This window comes from Dasypus novemcinctus, unplaced genomic scaffold, assembly GCF_030445035.2.
Source record: "Dasypus novemcinctus isolate mDasNov1 unplaced genomic scaffold, mDasNov1.1.hap2 scaffold_301, whole genome shotgun sequence".
Classification (NCBI taxonomy): domain Eukaryota; kingdom Metazoa; phylum Chordata; class Mammalia; order Cingulata; family Dasypodidae; genus Dasypus; species Dasypus novemcinctus.
In genome coordinates this window covers 114,878-131,599 of record NW_026688266.1, presented here as the reverse complement: position 1 = coordinate 131,599, position 16,722 = coordinate 114,878, and the positions used below count along the sequence as shown (strand labels likewise).

At 76.1% G+C, this 16,722-nt stretch overlaps 1 protein-coding gene across 1 annotated transcript; it reads right to left on the bottom strand.

Annotated features, from left to right (window-relative positions):
• Window positions 1–375: 375 nt before the first annotated feature.
• Window positions 376–16,722, bottom strand: SLC25A42 (solute carrier family 25 member 42). The gene is given in 10 exon segments (XM_058292801.2): window positions 376–685; window positions 687–847; window positions 1,001–1,152; window positions 1,313–1,429; window positions 1,712–1,811; window positions 1,814–1,877; window positions 2,634–2,659; window positions 3,376–3,481; window positions 4,521–4,646; window positions 16,516–16,722. Coding segments are annotated over 9 exon segments (972 nt in total). The 5' UTR covers window positions 4,602–4,646; window positions 16,516–16,722; the 3' UTR covers window positions 376–520.

Here is a 16,722-nt window from a genome sequence, read left to right as displayed (position 1 = left end):
TGGGTCTGTCCTCTGGCATGGCGTGCCCAGATCCCTCCGGCCGAGGCTGGGTGCTGGAGGCTGCCCTGCGGGACCCCCTTGGCCACCCCTGCTGCCGGACCCTGGGGACACGTCGGGGGACAGGTGCGGGCGTGGCCGAGGCCAAGGACGTGAGGACAGGGCCAGCATGATGGCACAGGGAAGGGGACGGCGGGAGGCCCGGCGCCCAGGGGCGGATCGTGCCGCGCGACCCTGGCCCGGCCCCGCAGGGGTGCAAACCACAGAGATTACGACGCCTGATTTTCCAGGAAAGGGGTGGGGCCGCCCTGGGGACCCCCAGCTCCCCGACCCCGGCCCCGAGCGCTTCCAGCGAAACCGACACCCTCCCACGCGGGGGCAGGGGCCGCTCGGGGGCGTCGGGGCGGGTTCCCGCAGCCGGGGGGCTCCCGGCCCGAGGCCGTGCAGGCCCCACGCGCCGGGGCTGCGCGTCCCGGTCCCCCGGGCGCCCGAGGAGAAGGCGCGGTGCGCGCGGCGAGGCGGCTCAGGCGTCGCCCGCGGCCGCGCCCTGCAGGCGCCGCAGCAGGATCTGCAGGAGGTCGAAGGTGGTGAAGCTGACGCCCACGGCGATGGGCCCCTTGAGCCAGTTCATGCTCAGCCCCTTGTAGAGGCCGCGCACGGCGCCCTCCTCGCGCGCGATGGCCCGCAGCTGTGCGCGCGATGGAGGCGCGCGGCAGCCCCGTGACGCCCGCCGTCTGCAGGCGCCGCCGCACCACGTCCAGCGGGTACGAGGCCGACTGGCCCAGCAGGCCCGCGCACGCGCCGAACAGCATGCGCTCCACGGGGCTCGGGGGGCGCCCGCCGGCGTGCTCTGCGGGGGGGGGCGCGGCGTCAGCGCGCGGGAAGGGCCGGGGCCCCGCGGCGCCCGCCCCGCCGCCCGCGCGCGCCCCCCGCCCCCGCCTCCAGCTGGGGAAGCGGCGCGCCCCCGCGGCGGGATGGCCCCGGGCGCCCCCGCGGCCCGCACCTCGGTGCAGCGCCTTGAGCGTCTCGTACGTGAAGAAGCTGAGCCCCGCGTACGGGATCACGCCCAGCACGGTGGGCACGAAGCCGTGGTAGAGCGTGGGCAGCCCCTCCTCGCGGTAGATGCGCGCGAACACGTGGAAGATGTTGCTGTACCTGCGGGCGCGCGCGGGCCGGGCGGTCTGCGGGCGCCGCCCCGGCTCCGGCCCCCCAGGGCGCCCTGTCCCCCACTCCCGCCCTCCCTCCCGCCCGGGGGCCCGGGGCCACGTCAGGGCGGGCAGAGGCGGGCAGGGGCAGGCGCGGGCCCCGCACTCACATCTCCTTTGGGGTCACGGCCATGCGCGCGCGGACCAGGTCCAGCGGGTAGGTCAGCGAGGCGGCCGTGATCCCCGCCAGCGCGCCGGCCAGCAGCCGCGGCCACGGCGGCAGCGTCCTGGGCAGGGCGGCAGGGGCTGGCGGCGGCCCGGGCCGGGTGGGACGCCGCGGGTCGGGGGTCGGGGGTCGGGGGGTCGGGGACGCCGCGGGTCTGGGGTCGGGGGCCTGGGCCCGGGAGGCACCCCCGCTCCCGGGGCCAAGGCCGGGGCTCCGGGGCAGCGCTGCGCTGCGCGCCCTAGGCCCGCCCCTCCTCCCCCGTGCGGACCGACAGACGGCTGGGGGGGTGGGTGGGTGGAGCGCCGCCCCCGCCCCCGCCCCCCCCCCGCGGGCCCGGCCTCACCCCCCGCACAGCCCGTAGTAGCGGCCGAGCGCGCGCTTGTACTGCTCGTGCGCGCTGAACTGGATGGCGGCGTAGGGCACCACGCGCACCATCGTGGCGAGTTCCCGCGCCACAGGCTCCACAGGCCCTCGTGCCGGTACGTGCGGTAGAGCAGGCGCAGCGCCTCCTGCGGGGCGGCCGCGTCACGCCCCGCCCGGCCGCCCGGCCTCGCCCCGCCCACCGCCGCCCAGCCCGCCCCCGCCCGCCAGCCCCCAGGCCCGCTCATGCCCCGCCCCCCAGCCCGGCCAGCCCAGCCCGCCTCGGCCCCGCCCCACCGCCGGCCCACGCCCCGCCCCAGCCCCCTCGCCCCGCTCATGCCCCGCCCCAGCCCCGCCCCGCCCCGCCCCCTCCTAGGCCCCGCTCATGCCCCGCCCCCATCCCGCCCCGCCCACACCCCGCCCAGCCCGCCTCGCCCGCCCAGCCCCCTCGCCCCCTCGGCCCCGCTCATGCCCCGCCCCCAGCCCGCCCCGGCCCCGCCCCCAGCCTCCTAGGCCCTGCTCATGCCCCGCCCCCAGCCCGCCCCGCCCACGCCCCGCCCCCAGGCCGCCTCGCCCCGCCCCCGCCGTCCACACCCGCCCCCGGCCCCCAGTGTCCCAGCCCGGGCGCCGCCCCCTCACTGCCCCCGCCCCTGGCTCCCCCCCATTCCTCCCCACTGTCCATGCCCCCAGCCCCGGCCCCTCCCTCAGTAGTGCCCCCCATGGTCCCCACTACCCCCGCCCTGGCCCCCCACCCCGAGCCCCTCCCCCCATCCTGGCACCCCCGTTCCCTGCCCCCCCAGCCCCCCAGGCCTCGGTCTGAAGAGCCCAGGGCACCCAGCCTTCGGGGGTGCCTGCCCCGCAGAGGACCCCCGGGGCCCGTGGGCTCCCCGGGCGGCGCCCCTCACCTTTGCAGAGAACTTCTTTGAAGACACTGGAACAGAGCGGGGGGAGAGAGGCGGCTAAGAGACCCAGGCTCAGCCGCCCCTCCCCAAACGCAGCCCCTCCCCAGCGTGCCCCGGAAGCCCCCTCTTGCTTGGGCGCCGCGTGGCCAGTGGGCGGCCTTGCCCCAGCTCCCTCCCCCTCAGGGGGCCCCCCAGGCGGGCGAGCAGCGCGGGGCAGGGGTCCTTGGTCGCCGGGCCCCGCCCCTTGGCCCCCCGCAGGCCGCGGGCTCCCCACCGGGAGAGAGGGGGAGCTGGGGCCGCCCGGGGCGGAGGCGGCGGCTGGGGGCCCGGGCCCGGGGAGGGCGGGGCCGGGGCCGGGTGGGGCCTGGGGGAGGGCGGGGGTGGGACCGAGGCCCAGGGAGGGCGGGGCCTGGGGAAGGACAGGGGCGGGGCCGGCCTGGGGGCGGGGCCTGGGAAGGACAGGGGCGGGCCGGCCTGGGGGCGGGTCCGGGAAGGGCGGGGCCGGCCTGGGGGCGGGGCCTGGGAAGGACAGGGGCGGGTCCGGGAAGGGCGGGACGCAGGCCTGGGGGCGGGTCCGGGAAGGACAGGGGCAGGGCCGGCCTGGGGGCGGGTCCGGGAAGGGCGGGGCCGGCCTGGGGGCGGGGCCTGGGAAGGACAGGGGCGGGTCCGGGAAGGGCGGGACGCAGGCCTGGGGGCGGGGCCTGGGAAGGACAGGGGCGGGGCCGGCCTGGGGGCGGGCGCTCACCCTGGAAGATGATCTTGGTTCTGTCCAGCGGCGCCACCGTGGTCTTGGCGAGGGCTCCGGCCAGGGCCCCCGAGAGCAGCGAGCGCAGGACCTCCCCGCCGCCGCTCTGCGGGGACGCGGGCGTCAGGACGGGGCTGCCGGAGCGCGGGTCGGGACGGGGCCGGGGCCGGGGGGGGGGGTGGTGGGACAGGGGGGTGGGTGGGGGGCCTCGGGCAGGTCGGGCCGGGGCCGGGGCCGGGGCCGGGGCGGGGGGGGGGGTGGGGGACCTCGGGCAGGTCGGGACGGGGCCGGGGCGGGGGCCTCGGGCCCGGCGCTGGGAGCACTGCCCGGCTGCGCCCTCTGCGCGCCCAGCGGCCCCGGGGCGCCTCGGGACCCCCTTCCCCGCCCCGCCCGAGGCTCTCGGGGCTCACTGGGACCCCCACGTCCCCGGCTGACCCGGCCACGGACCTTCACCAGGAAACACTGCGCTGCGGGGAAGGCACGTTGGAAGCTTCTGGACTGTTCTGGAAAGTTCTGTTCCTACACATCCGCCCTCAACCCCTAGCCCCGGGGAGCTGCCGGCCACGGGGGCGGCGTCCTGGCGTCCTGGGCGGGGCGCGAGGGGAGGTGCGGAGCTGGGGGGGCGGCAGGGTCCAGGCAGGGGGCGGGGGGCGGGGCTCCCGCTGCCCCCCAGGAGCCGCCCCTGCGGCCCCCAGGACGCGCTGGCCTGCGCCTGGACCCGCGGCCCCCCAGCCCCCTGCAGATGGACGGGCTCCGGGCAGGGTCCTTGAGCCAGGCTGCGTGGGGGGCCCGCCTGCCTGGCTTGGGGGGCTCGGGGTCCGGGCAGGTCCCGGAGCTGTGCTCCTGCCTGGGGGCCCACGGCGGGCAGGGGGTCCTCCCGGAGCGCGGCGCTTAGGGCCTGGCCACGGGCCGCGTGGCCTTTGCGGTCCTGGCGCAGGGGGCAGGCGAGGCCCGACGGGGGGTGCGGGGGGCTTGGGGCCACTGCCCTGAGGGTCAGGCCGGTGCGGGGAGGTCCCGGGGGCTGCCGGCTGTGCTGTGTGTGTGCGCGCCCCCAGGGAGAGCCCGGGCGGGAAGGGCAGGGCGTGTGGAGGGCCAGGCGGCTGCACAGGGGCACCGCGGGGGCGCCGCGAGGGGGCGGCACTTGCCTGCGGGGCGGCGGGCGCGGGCAGGGCGGCCTCGGCATCGTCTCGCAGTCGCGCGGCGCCGTCCTTCAGTCCATTACCCATGCCCGGCCCGCGTCGGCCGACGGACGGACGGCGGGGGACGTGGTCCTGCGGGAGGGGGAGACGCTGAGCACGTGGCCCCTCGTGGCGGGCGCCTTCCCGTCCCCGCGTGCGGCCGGCTCGAGGCGGGGCTGCCCTGCCCACCACGCGCCGCCGGGCGAGGGGCCTGGGGACCCGTCCCGCCGTCCCGGGGCCGCCCCCGGCTCAGTCCAGGGCACGCAGCCGAGGAGCTGCTGGCACGGTGCTTGGCGAGGCCCCGGCCCGCGAGCACGGACGCCCCTGCTGGCGGAGCCCCACGTCGAGGCTGGGAGGCCCGGGGCCGCGCGCTCTTCCTTCCGCAGGCGCGGGGTGGGCTGTGGCCTCTGTCCCTGACCCCTGCGTCCCGGCTGCCCCGCCCCCATCCTCGCCGGGTCGCGCCCACGAGCCTCTGGCCGGAGCCGGCCTCGCCGTGGCCCCCGGGCGGGCTGTGGGTATGGCGGGGGTGTCACCAGCTCCCCACAGCCTGGGGGGCGCTCGGCCTGGACAGCAGGACACGGGCCCACCGCTCGGCCCGCCCCGCGCCCTGCCAGGACCCCTGCACCCTGCGCCAGCCAGGACCCCCGCACCCTGCGCCCGGCCGGGCCTGTCCCGGGTCCCCTGGAAGCCCCCTTCTCCACAGGAGCCGCGTGGACACACAGTGGCAGGGCCCCCGCCACGCCACCCTGTCTCCAGCCTTCGCTCCACGCGCGCCATCACGCTGGGGCACGGACCCCCTTGACGGCAGGCAGGCGGCGCTCCTTTCAGGGGGCTCAAGCTCAGAGAGAAAACTAGAGCCCAGGTGGGCGTGCGGGGCGGGGGCGGCTGAGGGGCGGGGGGCGCCGAGGGCCACGGCCCTGCCGGCCCGGGACACGGGGCAGTGCTGGGCAGCGCGCGGCAGGGCGGGTGGAGCCCAAGGCCCGGGCGCATCACAGGAACACGGGGAGGCCAGGGGGGAGGCCAGGGGGCAGGCGTGGGGGCAGGGGGGAGGCCTGGGGGCAGAGGAGAGGCCTGGGGGCAGAGGAGAGGCCTGGGGGCAGGGGAGGCCTGGGGGCAGAGGAGAGGCCTGGGGGCAGGGGGAGGCCTGGGGGCAGAGGAGAGGCCTGGGGGCAGGGGGAGGCCTGGGGGCAGGGGAGGCCTGGGGGCAGAGGAGAGGCCAGGGGGCAGGGGGAGGCCTGGGGGCAGAGGAGAGGCCTGGGGGCAGAGGAGAGGCCAGGGGGCAGAGGAGAGGCCTGGGGGCAGAGGAGAGGCCTGGGGGCAGGGGGAGGCCTGGGGGCAGAGGAGAGGCCTGGGGGCAGGGGGAGGCCTGGGGGCAGAGGAGAGGCCTGGGGGCAGAGGAGAGGCCTGGGGGCAGAGGAGAGGCCTGGGGGCAGGGGGAGGCCTGGGGGCAGAGGAGAGGCCTGGGGCAGAGGAGAGGCCTGGGGGCAGGGGGAGGCCTGGGGGCAGGGGAGAGGCCTGGGGGCAGGGGAGAGGCCTGGGGGCAGGGGAGAGGCCAGGGGGCAGGGGAGAGGCCAGGGGGCAGGGGAGAGGCCTGGGGGCAGAGGAGAGGCCTGGGGGCAGGGGGAGGCCTGGGGGCAGAGGAGAGGCCTGGGGGCAGGGGGAGGCCTGGGGGCAGGGAGAGGCCTGGGGGCAGGGGAGAGGCCTGGGGCAGGGGGAGGCCTGGGGGCAGAGGGAGGCCTGGGGCAGGGGAGAGGCCAGGGGGCAGGGGAGAGGCCAGGGGGCAGGGGAGAGGCCAGGGGGCAGAGGAGAGGCCTGGGGGCAGGGGGAGGCCTGGGGGCAGAGGAGAGGCCTGGGGCAGGGGGAGGCCTGTGGGCAGAGGAGAGGCTGGGGGCAGGGGAGAGGCCAGGGGGCAGGGGAGAGGCCAGGGGGCAGGGGAGAGGCCAGGGGCAGGGGAGAGGCCAGGGGCAGGGGAGAGGTCTGGGGGCAGGGAGAGGCCAGGGGGTAGGGGGCAGGCGCGGGGGCGGGGGAGGCTGGGGACAGCGTGGAGCATGGAGGGGGCTGCACGGCGGAGGGGCCGGGGGCAGGCCGGCCACTGAGCCGTGTGCTTTTGGGGGTGAACACGGGACGCCCCCGTCCCGTGACGCGCTGGGGCCTGAAACGTGCCCCCGGCAGCGCAAGTTCCACTCCCGGGCCCTCGTCCACGGCCACTGGCGGCAGGGGCTCGGGAGACGTTTGCGGTGACGCGTGGCACTGGGGGCGTGTGGCCTGCGCCCGAGGTGGCCCCGAGGCGGAGGACGAGCCCGAGCGGCCCGAAGCTGCTGGGACCGAGGAGCGAGGCGGCGGCGCGGCCGGGAGAGCCCCGGGACCCAGCGCGGGCGGCCGGCAGGTGCCTGCCTGGAGGAGGCGGCCTCCAGCCCCCGCCCGGGAGCCGTGAGCTCCTGGTGCAGGCCGCCCCGCGCGCCGGATCCGTTCAGCCGCAAGAGGCCGAAAGCGCGGGACAGGACAGGGTCCCGTGGGAAACGGGGCCTGAGCTGACCCTCACGGCTGCCGCTGGAAGAAATGGGGTCCCCGCTGGGGCCCCCCAGGGGTGAAGCCAGCGGAGAGGGCGGGCGGGCATTCGGCCAGTTGGCGCGAGCTGGAGACCCGGGGCTTTTAGGCCCTTCTTATGGAAGAGGAGATGTTTTGCTACGGGGACCTCCGAAAAGGAAAAGCCGAGGTGAAAAAGAACGTACAGGGTCCGTTTACGTGTGTTTAGAAATAAGTCGAGTTTGTGGGACCTGTGCTGTCGTCTTGGGCACGGCATAAAATTTTGATGTAATAAAATACAAACCCAACAGCCTGGCCTCAGCCAAAGCCACGGCTCTCGAGACTCAGGCGTCGAAGAGGAGCTGAACGGACGGACGGGGTCCCGCGCCCGTTGGGCTGCCCGCTCGGCCTTCCCGAGTCGTGGGTTCTTCCCCCGGGGAATCTGCGGATGAGACGCGGTCCCGCGGGCGCCGGGAGCCTTCTCTGCAGAGCGGGAGCGGCCAGCCGTGGACGGACACGGCAGGGGGGGCCAACTCGGGCTCCCGCTCCGGGACCTGCCCGCAAAGCCGCGCCAGCGGGGGCGGGAGGAGCTGAGCGCTGGCTTCCCGCGCCCGAGGTCCTGGGTTCAATTCCCGCGACCTCCAAAAACACCAAACCAAACCCCCAACCTGGTGCCGGCGCAGGGACAGGCACGCAGACCGATGGAACGGGAGTGAGAGGCGCAGAGGCTTCCCACCGGCGGCAGCTGGGTGTTGGCAAGGCTGCCGGGCGCACTGGGCGGAAGGAACGGCTCTCCCAGCAAAGGTGCCCGGGCAACCGGAGGTCTTCGTACCAAAGAATGGGGGGGACCCCCACCTCACATCGTGGGTGGGAAAATCACATCAAAACGGATCGAAGACCCGGATATAAAAGCTAAGACTACAGAACTCTTAGAGGAAAACATGGGGAAATAGCGTCAAAACTTTGCGTGAGTCAACGGCTTTTTAAGCTTCACACTGAAAGCGTGAGCAACAGAAGAAGAGTAGATAAAACAGACTTTATCAAAATCGGAAGCTTTTGTGAATCAAGAGGCGTTATCAGGAAAGTGAAAAGATAATAGAATGAGAGAAAATATTTCCAAACCACATAGCCGATAAGGGAGTGATATCCAGAATATATATTTAAAAAGCTCCGAAAACCCAGCAACGAAAACACAAACGAGCCAATGAAAAAACGGGTTGAGAATGTGATTAGACATTTCTCCAAAGAAGGTATACAAGGGGCCAAAAAGCTCCTGAAACGAGGCCGACAAGCTCCTGAAACGCTGCTCTCACCAGTGAGAGGCAAGTGAGAACCACGAGAGGGAAGTGGAGGTGGCTCGCCCAGTTGGGCGCCTGCCTACCACTCGGAGGTCCTGGGTTCGGGTCCCCGGCGCCTCCTGGAGAAGGCGAGCAGACAACGAGCAGACGAGAGAACCACAGGGGGGGGGGAAATAAAGTAAATAAACGCATTTAAAAAAAAACCAAAAAACCAAATCTCTACCCCCCCAAAACCCCACGAGATGCCCCTTGGCGGCACCAGGACGGCAAGTCCTGAAAACGCACAGGGGGCGGCGAGGCTGGGCGGGCAGGGCGCTCGGGCGCTGCTGGAGCTCAGGGGCCGCAGCCGCTGCGGAGACGCCGGGGAGGGCCCCGAACGAGCCCCCACGGGGCCTGAAATCCCAGTCGCGCCGCGCAGCAGGGGTGCTGCGGTGCCCGTGGGGGGGCGGCTGCTGGACCCCACCACGCGGTGGACCCGAAGGCGGCGCGTCGCCGGGGCCAGGCAGGAGCGGGAGGAAAACTCCGAACGCCTGGATCTGAGTGCGAGGGGCCACGCGCGGTTGGCGCAAAGCGAGCGGAGGGGTCCGGTGGGGGGGGGGGCGGGGGGGACCCTCCGGGGACCACGGCGACGGGGCGGACGGCACAGGCGCGCCCGGGGAGGCTGAGCTGGGAGAGCGGGGACGCGGGGCCCGTGTTTCCCCGGCGGGGGAGGAGTGGGCCGGGGGCGCGGGGCAGCACGTCAGAAGCCGGGGCCAGGAGAGCGGGCGCCGGGCGCCCGGGGGGCTGCAGCCCCCTGCACGGGTGCGTGCTGCTTTTGCGGGCGTCCCCTGAGTTTGACATGACGTCACAATACAAACTTTAAAACTCCCACTGGGCTGCGCTCGAGAGCACCGTTCGGGGGCGATGATTCCACGTGCAACGCTGCGCCGTCGCCCGCGCCACCTGTCCCCAAACACCCCCCAGTCTCCCCGAAAGGGGGCTCTGCACCACGGAGCCCCGGCCGCCAGCCCCCACTCGCCTTGCTGGCTTTGGATGTGCGCAGCGCGCTCTCCCTGGGAAGGGGCAGACGTGTCCCCTGCACCTGGCTGCACCCGCGCCTCTCGAGGCTCCCTGTGTGGACGAGGACGGCCTGACGTTCCGGGCAGCTCTGCCCTCCTCCGTGGCTGCGCGGTGCCCGCTCCCACCGTCCCTCCGGCGGCACGTCCCGGGGGCAGCCGCCCGTCCTACGTGGGTCCGTGTGTGACGCGCGCCAGTGACGCGTTGGCGCTTTCGGCCTCGGGGCAGAGTCCTCCGGGTGGTGGAGCAGAACCTGCGGTGTCCCAGGCTGCGCGGCCGCTTATCTATCTTACACACGCCCTCAGCCGGGCCACCGTCTTGACTTGTCGATAAAAAATAGAAAGGGTGGCGGCTCGTGTGGCCACACGACCGGCTCTCGGCAACACTGGCTTGGGTTCGCCTGGGGTCACGGGATCGTCAGGCCTGGAGGAGCCCCGGTGGGAGTTTAATCCCGTTTACGCGGATCGCCCGGGACAGGCACGTCCCGGGGCCTGGACGCAGGCTGGGGGCTGCCGGGGGCTGGGGGATGGGAGGCGGCGACCACGAGCAGGCACGGGGTCTCCTTCGGGGATGGGGAGAAGGTTCCGGAAGCAGATGAAGGCGGGGGCTTGCAACGCGGGGAGCCGGGCGAGCAGTGAGCGGCGCTGCTGCGCGCACTTGGGCGTTGAGGGGGCTTCCACGCTCGGTGCTTCGCGATGACCACGGAGGCAGGCGGCTCCTGCCTGGCCCAGCACCCCTCAAGCCCCACGCTGGACGTGCGGGGTGCCGGGCCCCCGGGGAAGGCCGATGGCGAGAGGACGGGGCCCCCGGGGCGGCGGAAGGCAGCCCCCGCCACGGGCGCGTCGCGGGTTGAAGAGCGTGCTCTGTGCCTCGGGGAGCCCGCGCCCGCGCCCTGCGGGTGAACCCCCCGCTCCCGCCAGCCTGTGCCGCCATCTGCCCGCGTCCTGACGACGCCAGAAGGTGCAGGGGCGGGACGCGCGCTCCCCCGTGCTCGCAGACGGTGCCGCAGGCGCCAGTGGCCTCGGCCGTGACTTAGAAACGTGGACGCTGGGACGAAGAGCCGCGCTGGGCTTCCCGCGGCCCCCAGCGGGTGTGTGGGCCTGTGGCACCCGCCCAGGCGCCCCCAGCGCCTGCCTCGTGACCCCGCCCGGCCCCCCAGCGGCAGCTGCGGGACGAGGGACTCCTCCGGGCACCCCAGGTTCCGTTTTGGTGGCACGAGCACCCCGACCCACGGGCCTGGCGGGCTCCTCTGCGCCCTGCAGAGCCCGTCCTCCGCGGCCCGGCTCTCCTTCCCCAGCGCGGGGGCCCTGCACCCCTGAAGGCCGCCCGGGGCCGAGGGCCTGCGTCATGGGAAGACGGGGTGCGGCGCCCGGCCTCGTCTGTGCCGCCCCGGGCCCGGTCCCCTCGGCTGCCACCCCCCTGCCCGGCCACGCCTGCCCACAGCACCCGGCCCGGCCCCCGGCCCCGGCGCTCGCTGGCCCGCGCAGCCCGCCCTCCGCGCCCACGTCCCTGTGACCGACACGACCGTCCCGAGCCTGGTGTCCCCGTCACGGCCGTGCCCACGGGTACCCCCCGCTCGCCGCCGCCTGAGCCCCAACGTGGCCGCCCACCAGCAGGGCCGGCTCCCGCTCCCGGCTCCCCTCCTTCCCGCGCGCCTGCCGGGGGACCCCGGGCCACAGCCCGCAGGTGCCGGAGCCCCCGAGCGCCCCCGGAGCCGCAGAGTTGGGAACCGGCCCGCGGAGGGACGAGGACGACGCGCGGTGCTGGACGTGGCGGCCCCGAGGCTGTCCACCCCCAGTGGCCGACGCACGAGACGCGCAGGGCGGAGGCAGCACCTGCTGCGCGCCCCCAGCCACAGCGCTCCCCACGGGCTCCTCGCGGGCGCTGGGCGATGGCGCCCGCGTCCCCTAGACCCCCTGGCCCTGCGATGGGCCGTGTCAGCTCCGCGGCAACCGCAGACGCGGGGGTCAGTCCCAACCTCCCGAGTGGGCGACGCCGTGTCTGCAGGGACGTCTGGCCAGGCCCCGTCGCCCGCGTCGGCCCTGCCTCCATCCCAGCCTGCGGGACCGGCACGCGGCGGCTTGCGTCCACGCACGTGCAACGACGTGTCACCTGGCGTCGCGCCTTCCCGCGCCCAGGGCTGGGCGACAGCGTGGCCAGCAGCCCCCCACGCACCCCGAGCTTGGCCCTTCTGTCAAACGGGGGTAACGCGGGCGCGCTCCAGCGTGAGGCGCACCCCGGGGCGACAGCGGGGCTCACGCAGCGCTGCTTCCCCGGGGGCTCCTCCGCCCCCGCCCTCTGGGCTCGGGACATCGGGACAGCTGGAGCCCCTTCCGGGGCGCGGGCGACACGAGACGCGGGCTCAGGGGGGGCAGCAGGGCCCGGGCGCCGCCTCACGCTCTCGGGCCGCGTCCGTCTAAGCAGGCGGCGTCGGCTGAGGCCTCGCGGGATGCCCCGAGCGACACCGGCCCCGCGCCCAGGCCGCGTCCCCCCAAGACCGGAGGCGCGGAGCGGGGGGGCGCGTCCATGAGCCGGGGCGCCGGCAGCCGCCGCCGCGGGAGGGGCCTTGGGGCATCCGCTGGAGCCCCCGGCCGGGGGTGACCTGCTGCGGCCGCCCTGGCGACAACGCGGTCTGCAGGGTCCGAGACCGGCCTCGGGGCGCCGGCCTGTGCCGGGCTGGCGGCTGCCCCGCGGCCACCTCCAGGCAGGACGCCCGGGCCTGCGCGGGGCACCGGGCTGGCCGACGGGCCTCTGAGAGCCGCCGCGCGCGCCCTTCCCGGCTGGGGCCGCGTGGCCGGGCCTCCCCCCTCCCCGCCACGCACGTGCCAGTCGTCAGGGAGCGCCGCGGAAGAATCAAAGGGTGCCAGTGGCCCCTGGAGGAGCGGCTGGCGAACCCCAACAGCTATGCACCCTGACCCTTCAGCGATCCGATCTGCGGCTTCAACGGGCAAGGGGGGGACCCCAAAACCCGAGCAGCCCCTCGGGAAGGGCTGCCGGCCCCCACAGCGGCAGCCCTCGCTCCCGGAGTCCCAGGCAGACTTAACATCACCCCGACAGGAACCCCCACTCCTTCCTGCGGACCTCAGGGGGAGAGACCAGGCCGCGTCGCGCCAGCGCCCCTCGGCTGCCTCCTGGGGACCCCGGGCCCCTCGGCAGCACCACCCCCCCCGCACGCCCGGCGCTGCCCGAGAGCGCGTGGGGCGGATGTCGACGTTTCCCGGGGTGTCCCTGAGTGGGCGTGGAGAGCCCCGTGGGGGCAGCCGCTGCGGGGACTCTCCGTGCTCCTCGACCCGTCAGGAAGGTGACGAGCCGGCGGCCCTGGGCGGGCGCACAGCCCATCCCTGAGTGACAGCGACAGCAGCTGGCAGGCCGGCCCCGCGAGGGACGCCACTGGTTCAAAGGCACGCGCCCTTTGCCCCGCCGGGAGGCCCCGCGCACTCCGTGGCGCAGGTCAGGGCTGGACGGCGCCCCGCTGGCGCCCGCAGAGGCCCCCAGCCGCCGGGAGCACGCGCCGAAGGCGACAGTGTCGGGCAGCCACTGGCGACGGGCCGCGGAGCGACCGGCACGGCCGCACGACCCGAGCCGACGCGGAGGTGGCGGCTGGGTTAGAGGGGGCGGCTGCGTTAGAGGGGGCACGGCCCCCCGCCCACCCACGCCCCTGCGGGCAGCGCCGGGGGACACGCCAGGAGAGGTGGCGGCGCCGGCAGGGAGGGAGCTGCCCGCTTGCGACTCTGCTGGCCCGGACGGCGCGCGGGGGACCGGCTCGTCGGCGTTGACACGCGCGGGTGACGTCGTGCACGCAGACGCGGGGCACACGCGCGGACAGACAGACACGCCTGCAAAGCGTGCGCGTGTCTGTGTACACACACATGCAGGCCTGGGCAACGTGCAGGTGGACGACCCACGCGCAGAGTTGCACACCCCCAGACCCACGCGCAGGTGACACGCTCGTCGGCGTAAACGCACACGGCTGCACGCGCAGGTACACGCAGGAAAGCGCCCCCGGCACAGCCGGGCAGCAGGGCCCAAGGCTTCCGTGTCCACGGGAGGCGCCGCAGGTGCCGGGAGCCTCCGGAACGTTCCGACACCGTCTGCCAAGCGCGCACGAGAAGCGGGCCGGAAGCTTTACGGGAAGCGGCGCGGCGCCCCTTCTAGCCATCGAAGCCCCCCGCCACCCTCTCTGCCCGGCGCTCGGAGCCCGCACAAGCCAAACTTGCAAAGTTCCGGGAAAAATCGCTTTCCCGGGGCCAACGAGGCTCAGGCCTGGCAAGTCAGCTCCCGGCGGCTGCACCTTAGCCCGGCTCCTCGGGACGGCGTTTCCTTCCTCTACGGGGCTCGGTGCCCTGGGACCCCCGGAGCTGGGGCGGGCAGGCGGGCCGGGCCGAGACCCCTTGGTGCCCAGGGACCCCAGGGGCTGGGCGGAGACCCCCAGGGGGCGCCAGGGACCCCAGGAGCTGGGGTGGGCAGGCTGGGCTGAGCCCCTGGCGGGGGAGTGCTCAGGGACCCTGGGAGGTGAAGTGGGCACCAGGGACCCCAGGAGCTGGGGCGGGTGGGCTGAGACTCCTCTGGTACCAGGGACCCTGGGAGCTGGGGCGGGCAGGCTGGGCTGAGCCCCCCAGGGGAGCACCGAGGGACCCCCAGAGCGAGGGCGGGCGGGCTGGGTCGAGACCCCTTGGCGTTCAGGGACCCCAGGGGCTGGGGCGGGCAGGCTGTGCTGAGACCCCCCAGGGGGGGCGCCCAGGGACCCCCGGAGCTGGGGCGGGTGGGCTAGGCTGAGCCCCCTGGGGGGCGCCCAGGGACCCCCGGAGCTGGGGCAGGTGGGCTGGGCTGAGCCCCCACGGGGGGCGCCCAGGAACCCTGGGAGCTGGGGCGGGTGGGCTGGGCTGAGCCCCCCGGGGGCGCCCAGGGACCCCCGGAGCTGGGGTGGGCACCCAGGGACCCCAGGAGCTGGGGCAGATGGGCTGTGCTGAGACCCTGGGGGGGGCGCCCAGGGACCCCCGGAGCTGGGGCGGGTGGGCTAGGCTGAGCCCCCACGGGGGGCGCCCAGGAACCCTGGGAGCTGGGGCGGGTGGGCTGGGCTGAGCCCCCCGGGGGCGCCCAGGGACCCCCGGAGCTGGGGTGGGTACCCAGGGACCCTGGGAGCCCCCTGGAGCGTCCCCACCCCGGCGGCCCAGGCACGGGCACCCCTTCCAGTCTGGCCTTTCCGCTCCCAGAGTCACCACTCCTGGGGGGCGGGCAGAAGCCCCCCGGCCCTGGGGCCACACCCTGGGCACAGAAGGGGCGTGGGGGCACTTGGTGCCCGTGGGTGCGCACAGCTGGGTGGGGGTTCCTGGGGGCGCAGCTAAAGGGACCCGTCGAGGCCCAGGGGGCACCTTAGGGTGTCACGTCCTGTTGCCGAATCGGGGACACCCGGGTGGGGGGCGGGGGGCGGCGTGGTGGGGTTCTGGGGGGCTTGGGGACGGCGCCCATGATCGCCCCCGGGGTGCGGGGCTGGGGAGTGGGCGCAGGCCGGGGTGCGGATCGCAGGGCCGCAGGGGCAGCGACCCCGGGGGCGGGGGCACGGGAGGGGGGCGCCCACCTGGGGGGTCCCGGCCCGGGCGTGGGGGGCGGGGGGCGCGCGCGGGCCCGCGGCGTCCTCGGGGCCCGCACGCGGCGGCCGGGCTCCGGGCCCCGCGCAGGGTCCGCGCTCCCCGCCGCCGCCCCGGGCCCCGCGACGGCGCCGTCCCCGCCCCGCGCCCCCGCCCGCGCCCCGCGCCCCCTCACCGGCAGGGACGCGCCGCCGCCGCCGCCGCCGCCTCAGGCCGCCGCCCGCCTCGCGCACCCCCAGCGCGCGCCGCGGGAGGGGCCCACGCCGCGCCCCGATTGGCTGCGCCCTGGCCAATCGGCGCGCGGGGCGGCAGGGACTGGCGGGAAGGCGGCGGACAGGCAGCGGCGGCAGCCAATCGCTGCGCGGGGAAGGCGGGACGGCTGGGCGGGGCCTGGGTTCCGTGGGCGGCCCCGGAGGGGGCGAGGTTCTGGGAGGCAGGGAGGCGAGGATTGGGGGGACTGGCCGCAGACGGGCGGTCCTGCCGGCCAATCGCTGTGGAGGATGGGCGGGGCCCCGAGGAGGCCGGCGCGCCCGGAGTGGCTGGGACGATGGGAACGGAGGGCGTAGCCCGGAGGGCGGCGGGGATTGGCTGGGCCTCCGAAGACGGGCGGGCGGGGCGGCCAGTCGCGGGGGCGGTGGGCGGGGCGCCCGGGCAGGGCTGGAACGTGCAAGGTGCAGCTGGACCCGAGCGCGGCGGCCCGGGCGCCCGGCGGGGATTTCCCCCCAACTCCCGTAGAGGCCCCGCCGGGCCGCGGCCGTGGGAAGGAGGGGCGCGGGCGAAGGGGGCTCCCTGCGCCCGGCTGCACGGCCGTCCCCTCCGGCCTCCTCCCGCCGGGCTCCTCCAGGGCCGGCGCGGAGCCCTTGGCAAGCCGCACCGGGGCTCAGAGAGGTCAAGCGCCTTGCCCAAGGTCACGGAGCGGCGGCCGAGTCTGGGGGCGCACCTAGAACCCTGCTTTATGGAAGGGGCGTGCGGCCGGGCCAGCGGGCGGCCGCTTCTGGGTTCCAGTGCCCGGCCGGCCGCGGACCCCCCGCACCCTGCCCCCTCGTCCTCCAGCGGGGACGGGTGCTCCCACTCCCGGGCCTTCGGCTCCCCTGGGAGAGGGGACCTGCGGGTCCCCCCGTGACCTTCCGCAGGTCAGCGTAGCCCCGAGCCCCCTCCTCCCGCTGCCCGGCGCCCCTCCCGGGGCCCCCCGCGGGCGCCCTTTCCCCTCGGGGCGGCAGGCGCCCGCGCGCGGTGAGCTGAGCGGGCAGGCCGGCCTCGGAGGCGGGGAGGCCCGGGAAGGGCAGGGCCGCGCTCCGGGCGCCGCGCCCTCGGGGTGCACCCAGCGGCGCCCGCCGCGGCGCCCCTCGCCCCCTCCCGGGGGCGCCCCGCGACCTCCCGCGGGGGGGATTGGTGGCCGCGCGCGCTGCGCCCGCGGGGACGCTGAGCCACCGCCGGGGGCGCTCCTGGGGCGGAGGCCGGCGCTGGGTTCGAATCCCTCTCCGACTCACTTACTGGCCGTGACCTCCAGCGGGTGACCCGAACCCCCTGCCTCGGTTTCCCCGGCCGCCTGCACAGCTGGCGTGGGCACGGCGAGCGCGGGGGGCCCGCTGGCGTCTGCGCGCTGGCCCGGCCCGAGCGTCCACCCGGGGCCCTGCTCCTCCGGCCTCGATGGCTGCCAGCCGCCGGCGCCCGCCTCTCGGAGCCACGCGGGAGGCCGCG